Consider the following 27,004-nt stretch of genomic DNA (forward strand, 5'->3'; position numbering starts at 1 on the left):
GAGCTCAGCCTCTCAGGCAGCTGGTTCCCCTAAGGTCAAGGATGCTTCCTGAATAAGACCAAAATACCACGTAACGTGGTTGGTACCCCAGAGCCCTCACAAACCTTCCAGCAACCCACCCCCACACACACAGGGGAGCCCTCCGGGTCTGGCTCCAGGTCTTGTGCATTTTGAAGGAGCAGCCTGACCTTGAGGCCCTCTTGTCACCTCTCTGAGCCTCAGTTTCCTCATCTGTCGAATGGGTACAGTGCTACCTACCATGCAGGGTTGGGATGAGGGCCTGGCATATGATAGGTGCTCAGTAAACAGGCATCACAGAATCTCTGGGAAACACCTATTGAATCGAATTGAACTTTTAAGGACAGAGGACAGACATATTCCAAGTGTAGCCCAGGAAAGCTTGATCCACGCTTTAGTGCAGAACCAAAAAAATCGTTAACTATCGCTTTTGAGGGTCATGTTTTAGAGGGTTAAGAGGAGCCACTCAGCCCTCTTCAGCTATGTCTACACTAGAAGAAAGCACGAGGGAGCAAGTTTGTCATTAGTTCCCCCACGCCCCCACCCAAGAGCAGCAAACACTGCCTGAGCGTTTACTGTGTGCCAGACACACGCTAAACCCTTCCTTTGTGTCATCACTTTATACAGGAGGCAGTGGGCTTGGTAACCCTGGACCCTCCACCAGCGCGTGGTGGCACTGAGATCTGAACCGGCATAATCTGCCTCCAGACTCTGTTCTTAGGAATGGAAAATAATCTACCAGAAACGTGCAAATATTCACTGGGGGCAATCTTTCACATTTCCAAAGCCTGCACATGCACATGACTCCCTCTGCTCCTGGCGTTGCTAGAGGAGGATGGTGTTTTTATGCCCGTCTTACAGTTGAGGAGGCTGAGGCCCAGAGAGGTGGTGCGGGTTGACCGAGGCTGGAATGTGGGTCCATCCCCCTGGTTCCAAGTCCTGTGCTCTTTCTCCTGCTTCTCAGTCACCTGTTGGGGAAACAGTCTAACCTGAGTGGTGACAGCCAGCAGCCCCGTGGGCTCTGCCATCACTGTGGTCCAGCCTGTCCCATCGCCACCATGGATGGGACACCCTCACTGGGCAAGCACCGTTCCAGCCCCAGACACCATTTCCTACATCCACATCACTTTGATATCAGAGCTGTAGAGCTGCTAGCTCTCAGAGAGAAACAGAGATGAGGGATTTGCAAATTCCATTCCGCGGAAGCCGTGAGGAGAGCAGACCCAGGGTCAGGATGCGGGGTCACTGAGTGCATGAGTGGCAGCTCCTCTCTCTGTTTTGTATTTTGGGTTGCAATGTTAAGTTTTCAAAAGCAAACGGCTTGACGGGACCCAGGCCCATGCACCAGCAGGCCAGGAGCCCTTGCACGAGGTGGGGCCTGGCAGCCAACTGGACCCCCACCTACCAGTGTGCCCATAGTAACTGGCTCTACCACACCGAAGGGCTCACACAGGGGGCACCATATGGCTCTGGGGGCTAGTGGGGCATGTTCTGTTGACGTATAGGATGTCTCCTGTAACAGGCCACCTTGTCAAAGACTGGGAAATGTAATCAACCTACCTAATACATGGAAATAAAAACAAAAATTAGGCAAAGCAAGGCAACAGAGGAATATGTTCCAAGGTAAAACCCCAGAAAGAAAAACAAAGGGAGCGCTCAGTCGTGTCCTACTCTTGCGATCCCACGAACTGCAGCCCACCGGGCTCCTCTGTCCATGGGATTCTCCAGGCAAGAATACTGGAGTGGGCTGCCATTCCCTTCTCCAGGGAATCTTCTCAACCCAGGAATTGAACCCAGGCCTCCCTCATTGCCAGCAGATGCTTTACCGACGAACCCCAGAGGAAGACCTAAATGAAACGGAGATAGGCAATCTATCCAATAAAAAATTTAAGGAAATGGTCATAAAGATGTTCAATAAATATGGGAGAAGAATGGATGAACACAGAAGTTTAAGAAAGAATTAGAAAATAGAGAAACCAAATAACTGAACAATACGATTGTTGTTCAGTCACTAAGTTTTGTCGGACTCTGTGACTCCATGGACTGCAGAACACCATGCTCCCCTCTCCTTCACTGTCTCTTGGAGTTTGCTCAGATTCATGTCCATTGAGTCGGTGGTGCTGTCTAACCATCTCATCGTCTGCCACGCTGTTCTCCTTTTGCCTTCCATCTTTTCCAGCATCAGGGTTTCTTCCAATGAGTCAGCTCTTTGCATCAGGTGGCCAAAGTAGTGGAGCTTCAGCTCCAGCATCAGTCCTTCCAGTTAATATTCAGGGTGGATTTCCTTTAGGATTGACTGGTTTGATCTCTTTGTAGCCCAAGGGACTCGCAAGAGTCCTCCAGCACCACATTTCAAAAGCATTAATTCTTTGGCACTCAGCCTTCTTTATGGTCCAACTCTCATATCCATACCTGACCACTGGAAAAACCATAGCTTTGACTATATGGACTTTTGTTGGCAAAATGGTGTCTTTGCTTTGTAACATGCTGTCTAGGTTTGTCATAGCTTTCCTTCCAAGGACCAAGTGTCTTTTAACTTCATGGCTGCAGTCACCGTCCACAGTGATTTTGGAGCCCAAGAAAATTAAATTTGTCACTGCTTCCACTTCTCCTTCTATTTGCCATGAAATGATGGGACCGGATGCCATGGTCTTAGTTTTTTAAATGTTGAGTTTTAAGCCAGCTTTTTCACTCTCATGAAACCTCATCAAGAGACTCTTTAGTTCCTCTTCACTTTCTGCCATTAGAGTGATATCTGCCTATCTGAGGTTATTGGTATTTCTCCCAGCAACCTTGACTCCAGCTTGTGCCTCATCCAGTCCGGCCTTTCCGCATGATGTACTCTGCATATAAGTGACAGGGTGACAGTATACAGCCTTGATGTACTCCTTTCCCAGTTTTGAACTAGTCAACTGTTCCATGTAAGGTTCTAACTGTTACTTCTTAACCTGCTTACAGATTTCTCAGAGACAGGTAAGGTGGCCTGGTATTCCGATCTCTTAAAGAATTTTCCAGTTTGTTGTGACCCACACAATCAAAGGCTTTAGTGTAGTCAATGAAGCAGAGTAGGTGTTTCCCTGTAATTTCCTTGCTTTCTCTGTGATCCAGTGAATGCTGGCAATTTGATCTCTGGTTTGTCTGCCTTTTCTAAACCCAGCTTGTACATCTGGAAGTTCTCAGTTCACGTACTGCTGTAGTTTACCTTGGAGGATTTTGAGCATAATCTTACTGTATGTGAAATGAGTGTAGTTGTGTGGTAGTTTGAGCATTCTTTGGCGTTACCCTTCTTTGGGATTGGAATGAAAACTGACTTTTTCCAGTCCTCTGGCCACTGCTGAGTTTTCCAGATTTGCTGACATATTGAGTGCAGTACAAAACCAGCATCATCTTTTAGGATTTTAAATAGCTCAGCTGGAATTCCATCACCTCCATTAGTTGTAGTAATGCTTTCTAAGGCCCATTTGACTTCATACTCTGGATGTCTGGCTCTCGGTGAGTGACCACACCATCATGGTTATCTGGGGCATTAAGACCTTTTTATATAGTTCATCTGTATATTTTTGTCACCTCTTCTTAATCTCTTCTGCTTCTTTTAGGTCCTTGCCATTTCTCTCTTTTATCATGCCCATCCTTTCATGAAATATTCCCTTGATATCTCCGATTTTCTTGAAGAGAGCTCTAGTATTTTCCATTCTATTGTTTTCCTCTACTTCTTTGCACTGTTCATTTAATAAGGCCTTCTTATCTCGTCTTGCTGTTCTCTGGAACTCTGCATTCAGTTGGGTATATATTTCCCTTTCTCCTTTGCTTTTAAAGTGGAACAATACAATAACCAGAGTTAAAAATGAGCTAGAAGGAATCAACAATAGATTAGATGCAACTAGAGAGTAGCTCCTGCTCACCATCACCAGACAAGAGACCACACAGCAAGAAAGACCCAGTACAGCTCCCTCCCCCAGAAAACCCTGAGAAAAATATTAACAAATTGAATCCAACAATACATTAGAAGGATCATACACCATGATTAAGTGGGATTTATCCCAGGAATACAAGGATGGTTCAATATTTGCAAATCATTCAATGTTATACATCAAATTAACCAACTGAAGAATAAAAATCATATGATAATCTCAATAGAGCATAAAAAACTTTTGGCAGAATTCAACATCCATTTATGATATAAAAAAAAATCTCAACAAAGTGAGTATAGAGGGACCACGCTGCTGCTGCTAAGTTGCTTCAGTCGTGTCCGACTCCGTGCAACCCCATAGACGGCAGCCCACCAGGCTCCCCGTCCCTGGGATTCTCCAGGCAAGAACACTGGAGTGGGTTGCCATTTCCTTCTCCAATGCATGAAGTGAAAAGTGAAAGTGAAGTCGCAGAGTCGTGTCCGACTCTTCGGGACCCCATGGACTGCAGCCTTCCAGGCTTCTCTGTCCATGGGATTTTCCAGGCAAGAGTACTGGAGTGGGGTGCCATCGCCTTCTCCGAGAGGGACCATATCTCAGTATAATAAAAGACGCATATGACAAGCCCACTGCTAACATCATACTCAGTGGTGAAAATCTGAAAGTGTTTCCTCTAAGATCAGAAACAATACCGAATACCCACTCTCACCACTTTTATTCAACATAGTATTGGGAGTCCTAGCCACAGCAGTCAGACAAGAAAAAGAAGAGGAATCCAAACTGGAAATCCAAAGAAATAAGGCAGATGACATAACACCATATATAGAAAATCCTGAAGATCTCATTTAAAAAAAAATTAAAACCAATAAATGAATTTAGTAAAGTTTCATGATACAAAATTAATATTAAGTAATCTATTGTGTTTCTGTGCAGTAACAATGAATTATCAGAAAAAGAAATTAAGAAAACAACCCTGTTTACAATTGCATCCAAAAGTAAAATACCTAGGAATAAACTTAACCAAGGTAGTGAAAGATCTGTACACTAAAAACTGTAAGACACTGATGAAATAAATTGAAGAAGACACCCAAAATACACCATGCTTATGCACTGGAAGAATTACTGTTCTTAAAATGATCATACCACTCCTGTAAAGCAATATACAGGTTCAGTGAAATCCCCATCCAAATACCAGTGGCATTTTCACAGAACTAGGACAGATAATTCTAAAATTGGTCTTGAAATACAAAAGACCCCCAAATAGTCAAAATAATCTTGGGGAAAAAAAGCGCAAAACTAAAGATGTCATCCTCTCTGATGGCAAACTATAACAAAGCTACAGTAATCAAAACAATATGATACTGATGCAGATCCAGACGCACTGATCAATGGAGCAGAGCTGAGAGTCCAGAAAGAAGCCCACACTTACACGGTCAATTAATCTCTGACAAAGGAGGCGAGAATACACAATGGGGGAAAAGACAGCCTCGTCCATAAACAGTGTTGGAGAACTGGACATGGCAAAAGAATCAAGCTGGACTACTTTCTCACACACTGTGTACAAAAATAAACTCAAAATGTATTGAGTATTTAAATGTAAGACCTGAGACTATAAACCTCCTAGAAGAAAACATAGGCAGTATGCCCTTTGACATTTTTTTAGGAGTATTCTTTGCATCCGTCTCCTCAGGCATAGGGAACAAAAGTAAATAAACAGTTGGGAACACATCAAGTGAAAAGCTTTTGCACAGTCAGTGAAACCACCAGTAAAATGAAAAGGCAGCGTACTGAATGGGAGAAAATATTTGCATATGATATATCTGATAAGTTAATACCAAAATATATCAAGAACTCATACAACTCAACATTAAAAAAGCAACAACCAGGCTTAAAAAATGAGCAGAGGGCCTGAATGGTCATTTTTCCAGAGACACATAGCTGGTTAACTGACACACGAGAAGAACGCCCAACAGCACTAATCATCAAAGAACTGCAAATCAGAACCACCGTAAGGCATCACTTCATACTTGTCAGAATGACTTTTATAGAAAAGGCAACAAATAAACATTGGCAAGGATGTGGAGCAAAGGGAACCTTTGTGCGCTGTTAGTGGGAATATAACTTGGTGTAGCCTCTATGAAAAATAGTATGAAGGTTCCTCAAAAAATTAAAAATAGAACTACAGTGTTATCCACTCCTGGATAGTTTTCTGAAGAAAACAAAAACACTAATTTGGAAAAGATATATGCACTTTAATGTTCATTGCAGCATTATTTGAAATATCAAGATATGGAAGCAACCTAAGTACCCATTGATGGTTGGATGGATAAAGAATATGGGGCACATATGTATGCATATGCATATATATATTTATGTATGTATATAATGGGATATTACTCATGCCTTAAAAATGAAATCTTGCCCTTTGTGACAGCATGGATGGACCTAGAGGGTATTCTGCTCAGTAAAATAAGTCAGATAGAGAAAGACAAAACAGTGTGATTTTACTTACATACAGAATCTTTCAAAAAATGAATAAATGTATCCCAAAGAGGCTGAGCCCTAGATACAGAGAGCACAGAGGTGGTCTGCTCATACAGAGGGGAGGCATAGGGGAAATGAGTGAGACAGGTGAGGGGGATTCATAGTACGAGTTTGCAGTGACAAATGAGTCTGGGGGATGAAGTGTGTAGCGTGAGGAATAGTCAATAACATTGTGATAATTTTGCATGGTGACTGATGTTAACTAGACTTACTATGGTGATCATTTTGCAACGTATAGAAATATCAAATCATTATATTGTAGGAACTAGTAATAACAGCGTTTGGGTCAATTATACTTTGAAAATATTAAAATAAAATTAGATGTGTTAACTAAAAATAACAGTAGTAAATAAAGGACTCTACAGGGCTAAAAATACATATGCTTTCAAACCGCTGTTTAAATCCAGTAACCACTTCCCCATTTTACAGATGGAAAAACTGACTCCAAAACATGTGCTTTTCCCATAAATGATGATAATATTCAGGCATGTTCCAAGTTTCTTAACTTACTTAACCCTCACAACCCTGAGGGCAGTAGTTGTCTCCATCTTACTGATGAGGACCCTGAGGCTCAGGTGGTTAAGGGCCCTACCTCCCAAGTTCACACTTTCAGCTACTCCCAGCCTGACAGGCATACCTCTTTTTGTCTTGGAGAAGGAAAACCACTTGCCGAGGCCCAGGGTGAGGCAGTGTCAGAAATGGGTCCAGAATATAGATCTTCTGACTCCCAACGGCAAGCCCTGGTTATCTCCCACGGTCCAGGACATCTCTGGACTGGAGACGGAGACGAGCCAGGCCTGAATGGAGCCTGGCTCTGTTCTTCACTGGCTGTGTGACTTTGCCCAAGTGAACGGACCTCTCTGAGCCTGTTCCCTCTCCCTCGCAAAGGAGTGATAGGGCCACATCCTGGAGTTTATCATGAGATCTAAACAGGATCAGCCACATGAGTAAGTCTGCCCAGGGCCTGGCGCAAGCCGAGAGCCCTGGCCACCCTCAGTTCAGGGATCCCCAAAGCTTCCTGCCCCACCCGCCTCCTCCCTGCCCTCTCCCCAGCCCTCTCCCGCCCACCTGTGTAACGCAGACACTAATCACAACTATTTCCACAAACCGCTTCCTGCTTGAGCCTAATCACTAGGCGGCTCCGTCATCACCATTATAAATGTCACTAAGTGAGACGGATTAACTTTGTCCTAGGTTTTATGTGATTAGATCAGCAATTGCTCAGGCACGCTTGGTCTTCCCGGTCTGAGACTTACCCAGCCTGGTCATCCTGCACAGCTTAGGGCCTGCTCCTGTCAGCCTCAATACCTGATGGCTTGGTGATAACAGTGGGCAACTCGGCCCCTGCAACTTCCCTGGTGGGCCTGTGGATAAGACTCCGTGCTTCAGATGCAGGGCATGCGGGTTTGATCCCTAATCAGGCAACTAAGATCCCACGTGCCGCACTGTACAACCAAAAAAAAAAAGAACTGGACAACTCAGCCCCTTTGACCTGACCTAGAGGTGGGGCCTAAAGCGGTAAGGATGGAGCAGGTTGGTGCTGCCGTCATATTTGTCATAATGGCAAAACCACGGGCTTTGCAAATAGATACATTTGGGCTGCAGCCTAGGCTTTGTTAGTTACGAGCTGTGTGACTCTGGGGCAAGTTACTGACCCTTCTTGTACTACAGTTGTTTTACACTGTGTAATTGGGAGTTAAAGTTAAATTACACTGTGTAATGTCAAGTTAAAGCACGGTGCCTGGCATGTCATGGGTCCTCCTAGTTCCTCCCCTTCCCATCTTCCATCATCTTCAGTGTGAAGAGCCAGCCCTTTCTGAGCCCTGCCCACACAGTAACATCTCCTGAACTCTGCTCCTCTGTGAGGCACTGGACTTTAGGCATCTTATTTAAGGCATATAAAGACCCTGGGGGTTCCCAGGAGGCGCTAGTGGTAAAGAGCCTGCCTGCCAGCGCAGGAGCTGAAAGAGACACGGGTTTGATCCCTGGGCCAGGAAGATCCCTTGGAGGAGGAAAAGGCAACCCACTCGTCTTCTTTCCTGGAGAATCACACGGACAGAGGAGCCTGGCGGGCTGCAGTCCGCAAAGAGCCAGTCATGACTGAGTGACTTAGAACACACGTAGCACACAAAGACCCTGGGCTTCCCTGGTGGCTCAGATGTAAAGAATCTGCCTGCAGTGCGGGAGACCTGGGTTGATCCCTAGTTGTAGAAGATCCCCTGGAGAAGGGAGTGGCTACCCACTCTGGTATTCTTGCTTGGGAAATCCCATGGACAGAGAGGCCTGGTGGGCTACAGTCCAAAGGGTCGCAAAGGGTTGGACACGACTGAGGTGACTTACTTAGCAGGCTTGCATAAAGACCCTATGAAGCAGATATCACAATCATTTGATTGCAGAGAAAATGAAAGTACAGAGAGCTCTGTCAAGGTCACACAGCTGCAGTTGGCTGCTGGTCACTCTGTTGGGATGAGATGCTAGAAGCCTGTGTAGCTGCCTTCAGGGATCACAGTAAAGTCCGAGAAGGCTGCCTGTAGGAAGATGCATCTGAAGTGAGGGGTTAGACAGGGGAAGGAGGAGAGGAAAAGCCTCCCAGACAGGAGACCATAGATATGCCAAGGCCTGGAAGAGAAACCACAGTGTGTTTAGGGGCCCAACTCTTCCTATTTTACTGAGGTTCAGGCGTCAGTGGGAGGCTGGAGAGGATCCAGGAGCAGCCTGAGAGGTGGGCAGAGGCTGGGAACCCCACCAGGACTCACACTGTCTCCTGCCAGTTCCAGGGAACCTTCATGAGAAGGAGGAGAGTGGCTGGATCATATCAGTTAGTCTAAACAGTTCTGCTGGAGCCAGCTTGGGGGCGGCGGACTCGGGGGAGTGAGGGGTTCTAAACCAGGGACGGCTTCCAGGCAGAGGAGGAGCAGAACCAAGTGGGCCTGGACAGAGGGGCAGAGATGGAGGCAGGCAGGTGGGGTGAAGAGAGGCAAGGTAGGAGCCTTGCAGAGGGGCTGGGCAGTCAGCAGGATGGTAGCAGCCTGTGTCGAGGAGTCAAGAAAAGGCTGCCGGCCAGGCTGGACTCAGGTGTGGGCTGGCCGCCTCGGCAGGCTCTGGGGCGCAGTCCCCTGGCAACACAGGTGAGGGCTCTCAGTGCCTCCCGGGGCCCCCGGGCAGGTGAGTCAACACCAGGCCAAGTGGGTGAGTGTTTTCCAGCTCCTGCATGTGTGGGCTGGCCCCCGGCTGCCAGCATGTTAGGGGGAGCCCAGCCTGGGACTCTGGTCCCAGACAAGGGTGACTGACTCATTGACTGGCAGAGCTGTAGCCTTCTCCCTGGAGGTGGTGAGCAGCCGTGTAAGCCCTGTGCCCTTGACCTTCTGGTCTAACTCACCTTTAGGCCTCCCTGAACTCCTAACTGTCCCCTTGTTCCCGCTCACCTTCCCCCTCCATGCTCAGGCCTCCAGCCCCACCCGGCCTAAAGTGCAATCTCTCCCCCCAACCCCAGCCCAGGTTGTATTCCTCTATTTCCCACGTCTCAGACGGGCAGCACGTCATCTCCAAAAGAAGTTGACCTAGAGAGTCAGGCCCCAGGGTAGCATGAGGAAAGAGGAAGTGGATCTTGGAGGGTCAGGAGGATCCGGGTTGGAGTCCCAGCTCTGCCTGAAGGGCAAGCTGCTTCCTTCCTCTGTCCTCATCCTCTTCGTCCGTGAAACCGGTCCCTGCGTTCCACAGGGTGATGCAGCGTGAGACACAAATGAGACCACGGTATAAAAGAGCCTTGAGAATCGGGTGGCACTGGGCTTTTGGTGATGTCAACAACTTTTTATTCTGTTTTAGGGAGCAGCTAATTATTTTTTTAATAAACATTTTATTTTAGAGCCGTTTTAGATGTATAGCATCTTTGGAAAGATTGAAGAGAGTTCCTTTATATCCCATACCTGGTTCCCCTATTATTTATATATGACATGGAACATTTGTCACTATTAATGAACTAACATTGATACATTGTTACTAACTAAAGTCTTTTATGCCTCTTTTTTTTGGCCTTGCTCTGTGGGATCCTAGTTTCTGGACCAGAGATGGAATGAACCCAAGCCCCCTGCACTGGGTGCATGGCATCCCAACTACTAGCCCACCAAGGAAGTCCCTTAATTTGTCTTTCTTTTTAATTTCAGGGTTTTTTTTGGCCATGGCACATGGCTTGTGGGATCTTAGTGCCCCAACTAGGGATTGAACCCTGAGTCACAGCATTGGAAGCACCGAGTCTTAACCACCTGACTGCCAGGGAATTCCCTCGGTTTTCTTGAAGTTTCTGCCTAACGTCCTTTTTCTGTTCTAGGGGCCCACCGAGCATGCACTGTGCTTAGTCGCTCAGTTGTGTCCAACTATTTGAGACTGTAGCCCACCAGGCATCTCTGTCCATGGGGATTCTCCAGGCAAGAATACTGGAGTGGGTAGCCTATCCCTTCTCCAGGGGATCTTCCCAACCCAGGAATCAACCCGGGGTCTCCTGCATTGCAGGCAGATTCTTTACCAGCTGAACTACCAGGGTAGCCCCCACCCCCCGGCCAAGCATACCCCATTACGTTTAGTTGCTATGTCTCCTCAAGTTCATCTTGACTGTGGCCATTGCTTTGGGGAGGAAAGCACAGAGGTAAAGTACCATTTGCATCCCATCATGTCAGGAGTACATCCTATCCTTTGGTAATTTGACTTATCATTGTAGACATTAGCCTTGATCACCCAGGAAGACGGTTGCTTTTGCCTTGAGTATGGCAGCAGAGCGAGATTCACAACCAGTGTTAACTGAGCCAAGGCCAAGGTCAGAAACCTTGGACGGGTGCAGAAGCAAATGGGAAAGCTGAGGAAGGAGAATAAACAAGAGCAGTTTATCAGGCTGCAGTGCTTCCCCCAGGTGCCAGGCCACTTGGGGATGGGATGCTCGGTGCCAGGCAGTTCGTTTCAGCTCATTAAAGCTTTTCAGGGACTCCCCTCGTGGTCCAGTGGCTAAGACTCCACACTCCCAACGCAGGGAGCCTGGGTTCAATCCCTGGTTGGGGAACTAGATCCCACATGCCACAACTAAGAGTTCATATGCTGCAACTAAGACCAACGCAGCCAAATAAATAGATTTGAAAAAAAATCTTTATACTGAACCAGTTTATAGATGAGGAAGCCGAGGCCTTAGGAGGGAAATGACATGGTCACATGATCCAGGGAACCTGGGTTTGGGCCCAGGTCTGTCTTACTGCTTCTTTCCTGCTGTTGAATAAATACATCGAAGCTGCAGTCCCAGGAGAATCGAGTTAGGGCAGGGATGTTTCGTGATGCAGGTTGTTTCAAATTCACTTTATTCCAGAAAGGATTCGTGATGGGTTGCGACTGAAACACACTCAATCAAATGATACACAGTAGAAATGAAAAATCAGGAGCAGAGAAAATAGAGCAGAAAGTGTGGGCACAGACAAAGATGAACTTAAAGGCCAGAAAAGTGCTTGCTTTGGCTGTGAGTTTCCTCAGCTAATTCCTGCGATTCTTCTTATCAAAGAGCTAAGAAGCAGTTCACTCCTCCGTAAATTTAGAAAGGAGTTAATCACATGGAGGGACTTCCCAATGGGTCCAGTGGCTAAGACCCTGCACTCTCAGTGCGGGGAGCCTGGGTTTGATCCCTGGTCAAGGAACTAGATCCCACATGCCACAACTAACGGTTCTCATTTGCTGCCACTAAAGATCCTGCAAGCTGCCGTTGGGACAAGATCTCGAGTGTGGCAACGAAGGCCTGGCACAGCCAAATGAATAAATACTTAAAACAAGAAAGAAATTAATCATGTGGAAATTTCTCAGTGAAGACACTGAGCAATGTTTCAGATCACGTAACAGTAGCAGTAGCTGTTACCTGGTGTCATCTTCAGGTAAAGTGAAGTGAATGTTGCTCAGTCGTGTCTGACTCTTTGCAACCCCATGGACTGTAGCCTAACAGGCTCCTCCATTCATGGGATTTTCCAGGCAAGAATACTGGAGTGGGTTGCCATTTCCTTCTCCAGGAGATCTTCCCAAACCAGGGATTGAACCCGGGTCTCCCGCTTTGTAGGCAGACACTTTACCGTCTGAGCCACCAGGGAAGTCGTCTTCAGGAGTGATGGCTATGTATTTACTGTATGCTCCTTGCCCAAATTTGTCCTATTTGAATTTTACTTGTCATCAAACAACGCCACCCTGTTTCTTCTTCACTGAAGTCAGTTGCCTTTGCCCGAGTGAAAATCTTGGATACAAATTAACCAGTTATCTATATACCAGGTTTCTGTGCTGGATGGAGGGAAATAACGTAATTGTTGCCCATCCCCCAGGTCCATCCCTGCAATGCAGACACCTGGACAAAGGCCTGAATGAAATGCAACTACTGTGCTTGGGGTACACCAGAGGGATGGGCATAATTCCCTCTGAGTTGGGAGAAAGGGGGGACTTCCTGGAGGAAGAGGTAGGCTAGACGTGGAGATCAGTAGCTGTGGTGGAGACAGCATGGTCTTTTGTATTTTTTGGCGGCATCAAGTCTTTGTTAGTTGTGGCACGTGGGATCTAGTTCCCTGACCAAGGATCAAACCCAGGCCCCCTGCATTGGGAGTGTAGACTCTTAGCCACTGGACCACCAGGAAAGTCCCAAGAGGGGGCCTCGGGAAAGAGAGTATCAGTCATAGGTCCCTTAAGGGTGGGGAGCAAGTGCTACCCCCTCAGCTTACAGCCTGGGGCCTGACAGACGTCATGAACTCAGCAAACTCCTTTTGGGAGGTCAGCACCCACACGGATAGCACGGGGGTCAGGGTGACGGCCACACACCCGAGAGGTGTGTGGAGGGTGAGTCTGGGGAGTCAGGTTTGGGCCAGTTCAGGGGAGCCCTTGCATGTCAAGCTGAGGAGTTTGGGTTTTGTTTTTCAGGCAGTGGGGATCAATTGGAGGCTTCTGAGCCCCGTGTCTTATAAGTAGTGATGGTACAAATAGTAACAGGGAACGCTTGGTGGAGATATGCTGTGTGCCCAGCACTGTTCTAAGCACTTGATTTCTTTGTAAGTTTTAGACTTTTAAAATCTTTACTTCGGGCTGCGCTCTTCGTTGCTAGGCACGGGCTTTCTTTAGTTGCAGTGGGCAGGGACTGTACTCTTTGCGGTATGCGGGCCTTATTGCGGCGGGTCTCTCACTGCGGTGGGCGGGCTCTGGGGAATGCAGCCTTCAGTAGTTACAGTGCGCAGACTTGGTTGCTCCGCAGCATGTGGGGTCTTCCCAGACCACGAATCGGACCCATGTGCCCTGCATGGGCAGGCGAATTCTCAACCATTGGACAACCAGAGAAGTCCCTAAGCACTCCATATTAACTAAGTGTCGCAACAGTCCTATGAGGGAGGTGCCATTATTCTCATCCCCATTTTATACATGAGACTGCTGAGGAGGAGAGTCTGAGTCACTTGTCCAGGCTCATACAGCTGGGACATGGCATTAGTGAGGATCTGAACTGAAGCTTGGAACTAGAGCTTTTCCTCACTCTATTAGTGTCCTTGTTAAACATAAGTATTTAATTAACATAAAACATGGAGAAGGAACTGGCAGGCCACTCCAGTGTTCTTGCCTGGAGAATCTTGTGGACAGAGGAGCCTCATGCGCTGCTGTCCATGGGGTCTCGCAGAGTCAGCAGCAGCAGCAACATAAAACATGAGTGTGTATTAGGCGGGCTTCCCAGGTGGTGCCAGTGGCAAAGAATCCACCTACCAGTGCAGGAAGTGAAGTGAAAGTCGCTTAGTCATGTCCGACTCTGATCTTCTCAACCCAGGGATCAAGCCCAGGGCTCCTGTATTGCACGCAGATTCTTTACCCTCTGAGCCACCAGGGAAGCCAGTTGCAGGAGACACAGGAAACAGGTTCAATCCCTGGGTCAGGAAGACCCCCTGGAGAAGGGAGTGGCTACCCACTCCAGTATTCTTGCCTGGAAAATTCCACGGGCAGAGGAACCTGGAGGGCTACAGTCTGTGGGCTTACATAGAGTCAGACATGACTGAACACACATACACATAAGGATTGAACAGATCTCAACTAATTCCTGGCACAAAAGGCAAGAACCGATGGGGGCTGTGGCCATAGGGCAGTGTCTCTAAGAAGCTGAGACTTAGAATGTGAAAACAACTTGTGGGCTGTGGTCAGGGAGTCCCAAGCCTCCGAATTTCACCGAATTTCACTCACAGCTGCTCTTTTTTTTGCCTCTGACGAGCTCTCAGTTTCTTGGAAGATCCCCCGCCTTTGGGCAAACCAACACAGAAGTCATCGGAGTGACTGACATGGTTAGGAAAGATGGCCCAGTGAGGTCACACCCGGTGCCGCTGAGCCTGGAGGCCTTTGTCATCAGAAACACAGGAGCGTTTGTAGCACTTCTCGTTTCTGTTTCAGCCCAGGCCTTTGATTTCCACAGGGCGGGGTTTCCAGAGCTGGGACCATCACACCCTCCATCTGTCTGTCTTTCATCACCTTGTGTGTGATGGATCTGGGGACCGTGGTTCCCACTGCTCCATTCCTGGCCTCCTCCCAGCCCTTCTCACGAACTCCAGGCCCTCACTTCTCATCCACCGCTCAGCGGGGCCGGGAGAGGAGCGTGCAGATCAAGGCGGCATCTCCCCACAAAGCCGCAGTTGTCCGTCCATTTCCCTAAAGTTCCCTGGCTTGGGGGTGTCCCCACGACCACAGACGAGGCTGTTAGGAAGCACAGCCCTGGTTGGCCTGCCACTCAGTGTCCCTGAAGCCCATGCCGTCCCCGCCTGGAGCAGCAGCTCTCCTTCTGCAAAGATCAGGAGGCCCCACAGTCCAGGTCCTGCTCTGCCCGCGTGAGCTGAGTGCCTGAGGTTCTCTGGAGGCGGTGCGGTGGGCTGGGGCAGCCAGGACTCCCATCCCGGTTCTCTGACTCTCTAGCCAGGGAGGGGACCTGTGGGAGGGCTGGGGGAGACTGGGAGGGGGGTGCCGCCTCCCCCATCCTCAGTCTCCTCTGCCAAGTGGAAGTGGGAGGTGGAGATCCCACCGCAGGGTGGGCTTCCCAGGGTCAGGAGGGATACAGATGCCTGGGGCCCAGCGGCTCAGCGTCAGCGTTGTTCTGCCCAGTCCCTCTCCGTGCCGGGCCCCCTCCCACATCTCCCATGAAAGAGAAGTGATACCTGCCAAGGCCGGGGCTTTGGTGGGTGTGGGGACCCAACAAGACAGTGATCGGAGGGCCCCACCCAGAACCGGGCGGGTAAGAGACAGGGCTCCCCCCACCCAGCGCTGCCCCCCCCGCCCCCGTCATTGGAATGCCACCTGGTGACTGGGGCCCACAGTGCTCCCCACGGAGCAGCGAGGCTAAGCCATTCCCACTTCCGAGTTGGGTTCAGTTTCACTCCCCGGCCCCGGGGCAGGCAGCATCTCGAGAAGGGCCCCTCATCTTTTGTGTGCTGAAAAATAAACAGCTCTCGGTCTCCTCGGATTTCTACTCCAGAGGTAGGTGATCTTCCCTGGTCATCCCTGCATGGACAGGCCGGCCTCGGCCCGTGGGATGGGCTGCCAGCCTCCTCCCTCGCCTCTCACCTTCGTGCAGATGCCCATGGGAGCTCCAGCCCCACTCTAGGCCTTTGCAGATGTAGAGGCTCACAGGACCCAGCCCTCTCTTCTAGGTTCTCCTAATTAAGGTGCTGTGTGCATTAGTAGAAGGAAACGTGGGATGTGGGGAGGGGTGGGGGAAGGCAGAGGACACAGCTCAGGGGGCCTGAGGCTGCCTGGGGTCAGACATGACTGGTCTAGAGAGCTTTCCAGAACGGCTGATCTCTGAGTTAAGACGGAAGGAGAAGCCATTGCTTCACTACACCTGGGCCAGTTACTTCCCCAAGCCTCAGTTTCAGATCTTGTAAAAGAGACTGATGATACCTGCTTCAGAGGCTTCAATGAGACGATGAGTGTAAAAGAACCAACAAATACCTTGTCCCTCTAAGCCCCCAGGAAACAGTAGCTGCCTGCCGTGCCAGACACGGGAGGTGTTTGGTGACTTGAATTTCTTTTTCAAGGGTCTTTTTCCTGGGGCAGTTAACACCTGTTACTTAGTGTAACTGGTTTCCAAAAAAAAAAAAAACAGCCCAGGGTGAAATTAAAACAGCCCGATAGCCCTTTCTGTTTCTCTGGTGGGTAATGGGAAGTCCTGCACCCAGGGGGAGTGGAACAGAAAAACCCAGAATTAAAATGCTTCCTGCAGGCCCTGCCTCCCTAAGGTCCTCAGACATGTTCTCCTTGTCCTTGGGTATTGCAAAATTAGATGCATTTTCAAGGCCCTTCCCCAGAGTAATTTTCACTTGTTCTCGTTTCATTTTAACAGTGTTTAGAGCGCCTGTGCTATGGCAGCTGATGGGGATTCTCTGTGTCAGACAAGGTCCCAGCCCTGATACAACTCACAATTTGGGGGAGGGGGAAGGAGACAGATGTTAAAAACCAGCATAAATAAGTCACAGACTGCAGTAAAACGGGTTGCCATGATCGATAATTTGGGTTCTGCTCGGGGTGGCTGGGACATTTGAGGGTGTGACGTTTACGCTGACCTCTGTCTGCAACAGGAGCCAGCACGGGAGGAACAGAGACATGTCCAGACAGAGGGAACAGTGCTATAAAGGTCTCGAGGGCAGGAGACACTCGGGGAATCCGAGGAACAGAGGGAGGGCGGGAGAAGCGGCGGCCTGAGGCAGGGAGGTGGGAAAAGGGGCAGGGTGGGCAGGGGCCACGGGGGACCAGTAAGGGGCTGTCCCCACAGAATTGGGAGCAAGGGTGGCAGGACCAGAGTTTCCTGCTGAAGGCTGGGCTCTGGCTGCAGAGCAGGCGGTGAGAAGGCAGGAGGTGAAGCCTTGGGAGCTCACCGAGACTGCCACCCCAGGTGTCACTGAGCCTTCTCTGCCTGTTCCTTCATGCATCTGTGAAGTCAGCTATGAGAGCGAACGGGAGTGGTCTGGAAAGCTGAGAAAAAATGTATTAACGCGGGGGCTTCCAGGTCCCACCAGACATGGAGGGTCCTTCGGGCAACTGCTGGGTAGGCTCTTCTGGGACCTTGAGGGGCAGGGAGAGAGCCTGGCGTCCAGAGCGCCCCACCTCTGAGGGAAGGTGGAGGAAATGGTCCTGTTCCTGGCTGTCCGCTCTCCCCAAAGCTGTTCCTGTTTTGGAGGTAAGATCACACCTTGGAGCCTGGAGCCAAGCACAGGCTTCCCTCCAGCATGCACAGAACATTTTTCATTCTAAGTCAGGAGAGTGCTCTGGAATTTTCTGAGATCATTGTGAACTCTGGCTCAAAGACCACTGAACTAAAGGAAGGGGGAAATGAGAGGGGAGGCACATGCCTTTTTTATTCCGTGTGTGTGTGTGTGTGTGTGTGTGTGTCTGTGTGTCTATGTGTGTCTGTGTTTTCCCCCAAATATTTCTAGCTCGCATGGGGGAGGCCACTCTTGGCGCAGCTAAGGGTCAATGGCGAGAGAAACCTCTCTTGACTTTTGCGGCCAAACTAGGGGCCCTTTCCTAATACCTGCCTTTTGGCATCTGCCACCACGGTTTATAGAAGGAGGACTTCATGTTTCTTAGAAGGAAGGGTGGCCGCGAGCCCCTTCCTGCCTGCAAGCGGGAGGGGCCTCTCCCCGACCCCCACCCCGCCCCCCGGCCTCTGGGAAGGGGGAGAAGGCTCCGTCTCCCGGGTGACTGTGGGGGGCGGTCTCCCGGCGCGGCGCGGGAGGGGGCCGGAGCTGCGCGGGCCAGGCTCCGCCCTCGGAGGTGGTGCGAGGCCGGGCCCAGCCCCAGGGCCTGCCCTCCCCGGCCAGAGCCGCGCGCGCGCGGCGGCGGGCACCCGGCGGGGAGCGGGCGTCGCGGGCGCACCATGCGGAGCCTGTGGCCGCGTCCGGTGGCCGCGGCGCTGTCGGCGCTGGGGGTGAGGCGCGGGGTTGCATAAGCGGGGAAGGGGCGGGGGTGGCGGAGGGAGGCGGGACCCTCCTCGCCTCCCCCGGCGCGGGCCTGGCCGTGGGCCGGTCCCGGTGTCCCGGCCGGGGCGGGGCGCGGCGGCGGCGGCGCAGGCGACGGGTGGCCGCTTCCCCGTTCTCCCCATTCGGGAGTGGTGAGCCATGGAGGCGCTAAGAGAGTCGGTGCTGCACTTGACTTTGCAGATGTCGACCTACAAGCGGGCCACGCTGGACGAGGAGGACCTGGTGGACTCGCTGTCCGAGGGCGACGTGTACCCCAACCACCTGCAGGTAGGCGCCCCGGCGCTCTGAGCGCCCTCCCCAGCCCTGGCCGACCCGGCCGTCCTGCCTGCCACCGGGGCGTGAGGGGGCCCGTGCCAGCCCGCCAGCCCTTGGGCTCCGTGGGTTAAGAAAAGCCTGTTCTGGGTTAGCAATACCCCTGAGGCGCTGGGCTCCCCAAAGGGCCTCCCCGCCCCACCTCCACGCATCCCCAAACCCTCCGGACCACCTGCTACTGGGTTACAACTCAGGTGGCCAAGTGGAAGAAGCATCCTGGAGGGGTGAGCTGGTCCAGTTCTCTCTTCAGAGGGAGGAGGCCAGTCCCTGAGTGCTGAGACTTGCCCAGAGTTTTAGGCAGAGCCTAAAATCCTCCCAGTTGTAGCGTAGAAAGTCCCGGAACCCTGTCAGTCCTGGGCAGACAGGGGGTGATTGGTCATCCTGTCTGGTGGACGTTACCCCACATTTCCTCCTCTTCTTCCCCCAAACCCCACGTGTCCTGGGGGTTGGAGCCCAGCCTCTGCTCCCTCTCTCCCTGCCCCTTCCAGCCTCTACTTGGGAAGCCCAGTTCCTCCCCCACCAGGCTCTGCCCCCTGGGGCTCAAATGTGCCCACCACCTCTGCCTCCCGGAGGGACTGAGCTGGGATGGTCCAGACCAAGACCTCAACCCCGGCTGGGTGTGAACTGATACAGGTGGACCTGAGGAATTTGGGAATTCCGAAGGATGCCCAGGGGGCCCTGTGACCTGACACCTGGCGAGCAGCACAGTCTAGGAGGCTTCTGCCAGGCCGACCCGGGGAGGCCTGCTGCAGGGACTGCTATCAGTTCAGAAGCCGCCCCCAGAGGGAAAGCGTAGGCTGTGTGGAAACCTGGGCTGCCAGGCCCAGTTCTGCTCGGCGCACCTCTCAGAAGCTGGGATCATACTAGTAAAGGGAAACGGCACTGATTGACACTCATTCAGTAGGCCCTGGGGAGGCCAAACCCGGCCCTGAGCGGTCTGCACACACTGGAACGGGACTCTCTCACCTACATCGTCCCACTCAGCCTTCAGGAGCAGCCCCGTGAGTTACTGTCCTCACAGCGCCCTCTTACAGATGAGGAACCTGAGGCTCTGAAAGGGGAGACAGCTTGCCTTGGGTGCACTGGAGCTAGAATTCTAGGAGTAAGAAACCAAACCCGGTCTGTCTAGAGCTGCTTCCCCGTGGACCTTTCTGCAGAGGCTAAATCCAGCAGGAAATTAGAGTCCCGTGGCAGGCGCTTTTGCCTTCCCGAATCAAAACAGAATCTAATCAGCCGTCTTTTTCAGTCTCATCTTTCACAGAAGGTTCTAAATATATCAGCACAAAAGCGTTTCGGAATTCACAACGAAGTAGGGTGCTGTGCTGTTATCATCTTGTGGCAGCCCGCATGGGTATAGACTTTCTCAGGCCACAAAGTGACTCGTCAGCCTGAGGCCGCCTGGCACAGGGGAGGCACCCGGGGCTCTGAGACGGGGTGAGGGGGCCCCAGGTGTGAATCTGACACCGCCTGTGATCCTGGGCGATCTAAGCTTCTCTTCCTGCCTCTGCACAATGGGAGTTAAGAGAATGACTGTGATGCACGTTTCGGGGCCTGCCAGCATTGTTATGTTTGTGATCGTGAGGTAAGGACTCTTGCGGCTGCGTTACACATGACCAAGCTGAGTCTCAGAGAGGTTAGGGACATTCCTGTGGTCACAGAGCTGTCATGCGGTTGGAATGCAGTGTTGGTGCCCCGACACCAAACCACCCAACGGGGTATATCGTCCACTTTTACTACAGGAAAAGCCCAAATGCTTGCCCCAAGGATTTGGAGGCATTTCTGTAGGTACCCAGCCCGGCTTTCCTTGAGCCTCCACGACTTCCCCAAAGCAGACTAGCTAACGATTGTTCTTATAAGAGTTGAGAACCTTTTCATCTTATCTTACAGAGTTTTCTATGAATTTTATGTCTTTAATCACAGGGAAGTTTTCCAGTATAACAATTTTGCATACTAATTTGTGAAAAAAAGAGTCAAGTATAAAAGAAATTTACAGAGACAGTAACCCCACCACTCAGAAATAACTACTTCTAGTTTTTTACATTTGCTTATATATTTTTTATTATAATTGAGCTCATTCTACATCCATAACATTTTGTCCTACTTTTTTCATTTAATGCCACTTCATAAGCATTTTTTTGTGTTGTCAGAAAATTCTGAAACATCAGCTGTACCTCAGTTTTAAAAATACTTCCAAGGAGTTCCTTGATGGCTTAGTGGTTAGGACTTGATGCTTTCACTACTGAGGGCTGGGGTTCGATCCCTGGCCTGGGAACTAACATCCTGCAAGCCAAAAAAAATGAAACAACACTTCCGAAACATACTGCCATTAAATATCATAATACCTTATGGTACCAGGATATAAAAATACATTTACTCAATCTGCTCCAATTGGACAATAGGCCCAGTATCCACAACACTGTAGGTGACCAGCTTCTAGCCTTTCGAATAATTTCCTATGAGTAATTGCTAGAAGCACAACTGTTCCCTCAATTTTAGGCCTTTTAAAATGGATCCAATCCTCTCCCCCGCCCACCAAATCTCCATCTCTTGACGGGCAGCTATAAAAAATCAGCTACTTGATTTTTCAAGATTTTGAAGCCCGTTGTTCCTGAAACTCTGGAGTTGTCAATACCAACACTAGTAAATGACAATTTGCATCTATCAGCCAAACTTGCCACCTTTTGCCTGAACATGCTGACAAAGTGTATTTAGCTGGAGCAAAATTTTACCTGTACCTCTCACCTGAAAGGATTTTTCTTTTCCTTGATCTCATATGTGAGCTACAACTTAATTGCAATCAACTAAAATTCTTCAGCGTGGACCAAGTGCAGAGTTTAAGGCCCCAGTTTTAACATGGAGCCCCAACTTTGCCTCTTGTGGACTCTGAGACCTGGAAGCTCCTCAGTTAGCCAGCTTTTCTTTTTTTTTTACAAGGTGGGGTTGGTATAATCCACTTCTCAGGGCTGTTGCATAGATTGAAATGAGACAATACAAGTGAAAGCACGTAGTGTAATGCACAGAAAATGTATTTGGTTGGGATCATTATAAAAGCTCACCCGGTGTGATATCTCAGTGATGCCCTAAACGTAATAGCTTTGTCTCTGTTCAGCTCAGACTGGCCACCTGGTCTCTGTACCTCCCGGTACATGCCATACCATTTCAGTGGCTCGAAGGGAAATAACTAAAGTTATACCTGCAGCTGGGGCTTCCCAGGTGGTAAAGAATCCTCCTTCCAGTAAGGAAACACAGGAAACAGGTTCGATCCCTGGGTGGGGAAGATCCCCTGGAGTAGGAAATGGCTACCCACTCCAGTATTCTTGCCCAGAAAATTCCATGGACAGAGGAGTCTGGAGGGCTACAGTCCATGGGGTTGCAGAATCAGACACAGCTGAGCATGCGCACAGCCCTGCAGCCTAAACTGGGGAGCAGAGCCCGCTGCTCCTGCTGCTTAGTCACGTGAGTCGTGTCCAGCTCTGTGCAGCCCCATGGACTGTGGCTGACCAGGTTCCTCTCCAGGGAATTCTCAAGGCAGGAGTACTGAGTGGGTTGCTGTGCCCTCCTCCAGGGGATCTTCTCAACCCTGGGATTGAACCCAGGTCTGCTACCCTGCAGGCAGATTCTTTACCACTGAGCCACCAGGGAAACTTCCCACAGGAGGCCACAACTATTCACCAAAACCTTTGAAGCTCATCCAGTTACCCCTAAAAAATCAAATTTTTTTCCAAGAAAAAAGAAAGCCAAGATATTTAATTCTTAGTGCTGGTTTTCTCTAATCCCTCCCCTACACCCCTTCCCTTCATGCACAGAGCTGTCTTTTGTGGGCAGTTGCAGAGACAGTCCCATTAAGTACTTTAAAAAGATCTCTCTGCTTTCCAGCAGACTTTTTCAACTCCATCTGCCTGTTCGATCTTTTTACTCTTGATCTTAGAGTTGTTCTAGGATCTGAACTGGTCAGACCTGGCACCTCATTTGCTTCCTCATTTTAAAAATAGGTGACTGGGACTTCACTGGCAGTCCAGCAGTTAAGACTCCACACTTCCAATGCAGGGATGCAGGGGGCACAGGTTTGACTCCTGAGTGGGGAGCTAAGATCCCCTAGTCTGCATAAAATAAAAAAATATAAAAATAGGTGACTGAGGTCCAGAGGCTGCCCAGGGACACACTCTCAATCTTGATAAAGCCAGGGTTGACCTTTGACTTCTCGGGGTCATGCCTTTTCTCCGGGGTCACTGACAGCTGGAAGGTGCATCTTCTAAATACTAGACTTGGATTCCTGTTGAGATGCAAGGAGTCCCCTCCCCCGCTCAGGTACTGATTCAAGCTGCTCTCAGCCATTGGAAGAGTCAGGAAGTGGGGCTGAGGGGCTGGTAGGGCTCCTGGAGGAAATGGAGAGGACAGGAGGGCTTCATAGTTTCACTCTGGCCTGGCCCCAGTGGCCTTAGCCAGAAGCCCGCCATGTAGAAACTGTCCTGGAAGAAACTTCCCCAGCCTGACACAGGATATCACGCAGGGCCAGGCTGTCACGGTCTGTCTGTTCCGAGGGGCTGACTCGGAGGCAGGCGGCCCTGTCTCCCTGCCAGCCCTCCCCGGGGTGGTCTGGCCTCTGGGCTGCAGGGGGTGGGCTCCCTGCCAACCCTTTGGCCAGACTGACTCCTGTTGGCCGCTCCGCTCAGCTCAGGTCGCTGGAGGACCAGGCAGTGTCTCAGGAAACAACTGCCTTCCCTGCGGACCCCCTGCTTCCTCTGAAAGCCAGGCTCCCCACCCCTTCTGCTGCTGGCTTGCCTCCTGGGCCCCAGGCTTGGTGTCCCGTCCTCGCCTGTAGAACCCGTTCTTGCTGGGAGCCTTGCGGGGCCAGGCGCTCACTTCTGTAACCGAATATTTATCCCTCAGCAGGGCTTTGTTCCCTTGGTTATGGCAACCCTGGGAACTCCTGGGCTGGATGGCTCAGCCGTTCCTCTCTCTCTTTCTCCACCTCTGTTTCCTGCTTGGTCTTCCTCTCTACCTTTCTTTCCAGGCATCTTTCTATCTCATGCTCTCTCTGCCTGCCAGGACCAATTGCTAGGATGCTAAGCCGGCCAGCGAGCTGAGCATTCACGGTGATTGTTACCCCATCTTCCAGGATAAGCTCTGCTCCTTGGCCGCTGCTGCGCCCAGTTACCTCTCCCGAGACCAAGTGAGCTGCCCGTCACTCACCCTCCAACCCTCCACGTTGCTGGAGACCCCTTTCTCACGATCCACATGCCCCCATTTCCCAAAGGCAGGCTCTGAAGGAGGCAGGGCGGGGAAGGGACTCACTGAGCCAAATAGCAGCTTGGAGGCCCAGCCCCGGCCACGGCGCCCGGGCATTGGACAGCCTCTCCTGGAGCGGCCTCTTGACCCCGGCCCAGTCTCCTGGTGACTTCTCCTGCCGTGGGAGACTGCATCTGGACATCGGCCCTCAGAGGCAAGTCTTGTCCAGAAACCAAGAGGCCCCTCTGCCTGGTCGTTCAAATCAAGCACAGAACCATACAAAGGCTAAAAAAATAATTTAAAAAAAACCCTGTCTTCAGATTCCATTTGCCCTTTCTCCCTGGAATTATGAATGTTTAATTTAATTTTGACTTAATTCTGTTTGCATTTTGCGGTGAACACCATCTGTCTGTTTGATGTTAAACAGTGAGTCTCGGCTCGACTTGCTGCTCCTGGTGGGCAGTGCGGCCACGGAGCTGATGCTGTGGGCTCAGAGGAGATGTGGGTTTTCTTATCACCCTCTCTGGCCCCTGCTTCCTGTGTTCCTTCTGGAGCTAATACCCACGCCTACTCTTGGGGGTCCTGGGAAGATGGAATAGCATCATCCGGCAACAGAATAGAGTTAACACAGGCACCCAGAAAGCCCTCAAACATTAGCTGCCGTGATTGCTGCTTTTGCCCTCCTTCCCTTTGTCCTCTTCTTTCTGCCTGTTTCTTCTTTCTCTTCCCTTTTACTTCCTCGGATCACACCTTGCTCTGTCTACATAAGAACGAGTTTCCTGCCAAATGTCAACATGAATCAGCCATAGGTATACATATGCCCCCTCCCTTTGGCAGACAACAACAAAATTCTATAAAGCAGTTATCCTTCAATTAAAAAAACATTTTTTTAAAAAAAGTTTCCTGGACTCCCCTAGTGGTCCAGTGATTAAGACTCCACCTTCCCCAAACGGGGGGCGCAGGACCAATCTCTGGTCAGGGAGCTAGGATTCCACGTGCTGTGCTGTGCAGCTGAAAAAAAAAGACAGGGTTTCCTGCTCCCCCAGCCCCGACAGCTGTGCTCCCTGGCTTCCCAGGGGTCTGGTGCCTCTTCAGCCAAGGTTAGCCATTGCTTAGCTTTCCACCCGTCTCCCCCTGAGCTGAGCTTTGGGGTCACTGAGAGGCCCAGCGTGGGAGATAGAAGGGGATATCAGTTCCATGGCCCAGAAAGAGTGAGAACAAATGTCAGCGTCCCCAGACAAGGCAGTGCCTGCTTCAAACCCTTGGGGGCCCCTCTGGATCCCAGTGCCCCTGATGAACTGGGTGAGGGAATTGCTACCTCTGACAAAGTGCTTCATAGACATCAAGGCTGTGACTGCGTCAGCATTGTCCCAGGCTATGTCTGCGCCAGGAGGGTGGTCAGAATCTTCATGTCTCACCGTTTTAAAAAGGTTTTTCAGGGGAGCTCCCTGGTGGCTCAGGTGGTAAAGGATCTTCCTGCAGTTCAAGAGACCCGGGTTCGATCCCTGGATCAGGAAGAACCCCTGGAGAAGGAAATGGCAACCCACTCCAGTATCTTGCCTGGAGAATCCCATGGACAGAGGAGCCTGGTGGGCTACAGTCCATGGGCTCGTAAAGAGTCAGACACGACTCACACTTCAGGGCTTACAGAAGACCGCACCCCTCCCTGTAGCTGCTTTTGCGTCCTAGCCTCCGGGACCGCCACCGAATTCTCACCAAGCCTCAGGTTCCTTTTCTCGGTTTTAGAATCATCATCGTTTTTTTCCCGCAAAAGTTTTGTCTTCCTCTTTCACTAGAGCAGCAATCCCCAGTCATTTCCTGTTCGGAAAATAGCCAGCGAGGGCCATGAGGCCACGCGATGCCCTTCACTAAGGACTGGCCTCGGGGTCCCCAGGCGTCGGCGTCAGGCTGCCCCTGGGCTGTGCCGTGGCCCCCGGGCAGCTGTCCTCTCAGCAGTTGGGGGCCACTCTCAGGGCAGAGGCTGGGTGTCCCCATCTCCCCTGGCAGGCTGTGGGCCTCCCTGCCTCCATGCCCGTTCCCCTCCAGCCTTGCTTCTCCTTCCACCTTGGCTTTTCCAAAGGGTGAATCTAATCCCATCGCTCCAACCCTGGGAAGAAGTCCCCCACCTGTAACCTGGCTTTTCGCACCCCTTAGCATCCAGGCCTTGCCCCCCTCCTTCTCCCTTTCCCTCCCCTTTCACCTGGCCAGCTGCTACTTATTCTTTTAAGACCCAGCCCAGGGACCCCCACCTCCAGGAAGCCTTCCCTGACTGAACCCCTGCCTATCCCAATCAGTTCCTGTATCTCTCTGTCTGCTGGGCAGTGAGAGCCAAAAGTGAGGTCTTGTCCTCTCTGGACTTCCAGTGTGGCCCTGAGCTGGTGCTCGACTGTTGACACGTGGCCACAATGTCACTGAGCTGAACCCCGGCTGCAGGGTTCCCTTCCTGTCCCGCGGCCCCAGCCTCGGCAGGAAGCACCTCGTGGAGCAGAGGGGAGCCCCCAGCGGGCTTTGGGTGTGAAGGCCGGGCCCTGGGCTCTGGGCACTGTAGGCTGGTGGGCCCCTCCTCAGCTTGGAAGGCCCTGTCACACCCTCCGCTTCCTCTCATTGTACCTCTTTTCCTGTTTAGCTGACTGTGAGTTAGGCCAAGAACGTTTTCTCCTGCCTTTGAGGACCTGCTCGGATGGAGCTGTTTCCCCTTTGCATCCCCCCTGATGTCTCCCAGGACTCGATGCTCTGACCCGTGGGTGGGCTCTGGGATCAATACCTTTGGACCCAGATCCAAGCTCGACCCATCTAGCCGTGTGAGCAGAGGCAAGGGGCTCACCCCTCTGGGTTGCGGATTCCTCATTTGTAAACAGAAGCTGAGAGCACAGTCCTCGTGGGGCTGTGGCGGCTTCGGCGGCCCAGGCTGCGCGTCCCTGTCCCTGTGCGCAGTTGCAGGCTGGTGGTTGTGTCCGCCTCAGAGCCCAGCCGGATGCTCCCTGGATGCCTGCGAGTGCA

At 51.0% G+C, this 27,004-nt stretch overlaps 1 protein-coding gene across 4 annotated transcripts in view; it reads left to right on the forward strand.

Annotated features, from left to right (window-relative positions):
• Positions 1-27,004, forward strand: part of ECE1 (endothelin converting enzyme 1) — a 122,243-nt gene that overhangs the window by 39,729 nt on the left and 55,510 nt on the right. The window contains exons 1-2 of one of the 4 annotated variants that reach the window (XM_069579123.1): positions 15,709-15,962; positions 18,644-18,730. In XM_069579123.1, the coding sequence (XP_069435224.1) occupies positions 18,644-18,730 (87 nt within the window). In that variant the 5' untranslated portion in view covers positions 15,709-15,962. Of the gene's footprint in view, positions 1-15,708; positions 15,963-18,259; positions 18,412-18,643; positions 18,731-26,669; positions 26,806-27,004 lie in introns of those variants that run through there. The other 3 variants (XM_069579119.1, XM_069579121.1, XM_069579120.1) reach the window with 3 other exon arrangements.

Source organism: Ovis canadensis, chromosome 2, assembly GCF_042477335.2.
Source record: "Ovis canadensis isolate MfBH-ARS-UI-01 breed Bighorn chromosome 2, ARS-UI_OviCan_v2, whole genome shotgun sequence".
NCBI lineage: Eukaryota > Metazoa > Chordata > Mammalia > Artiodactyla > Bovidae > Ovis > Ovis canadensis.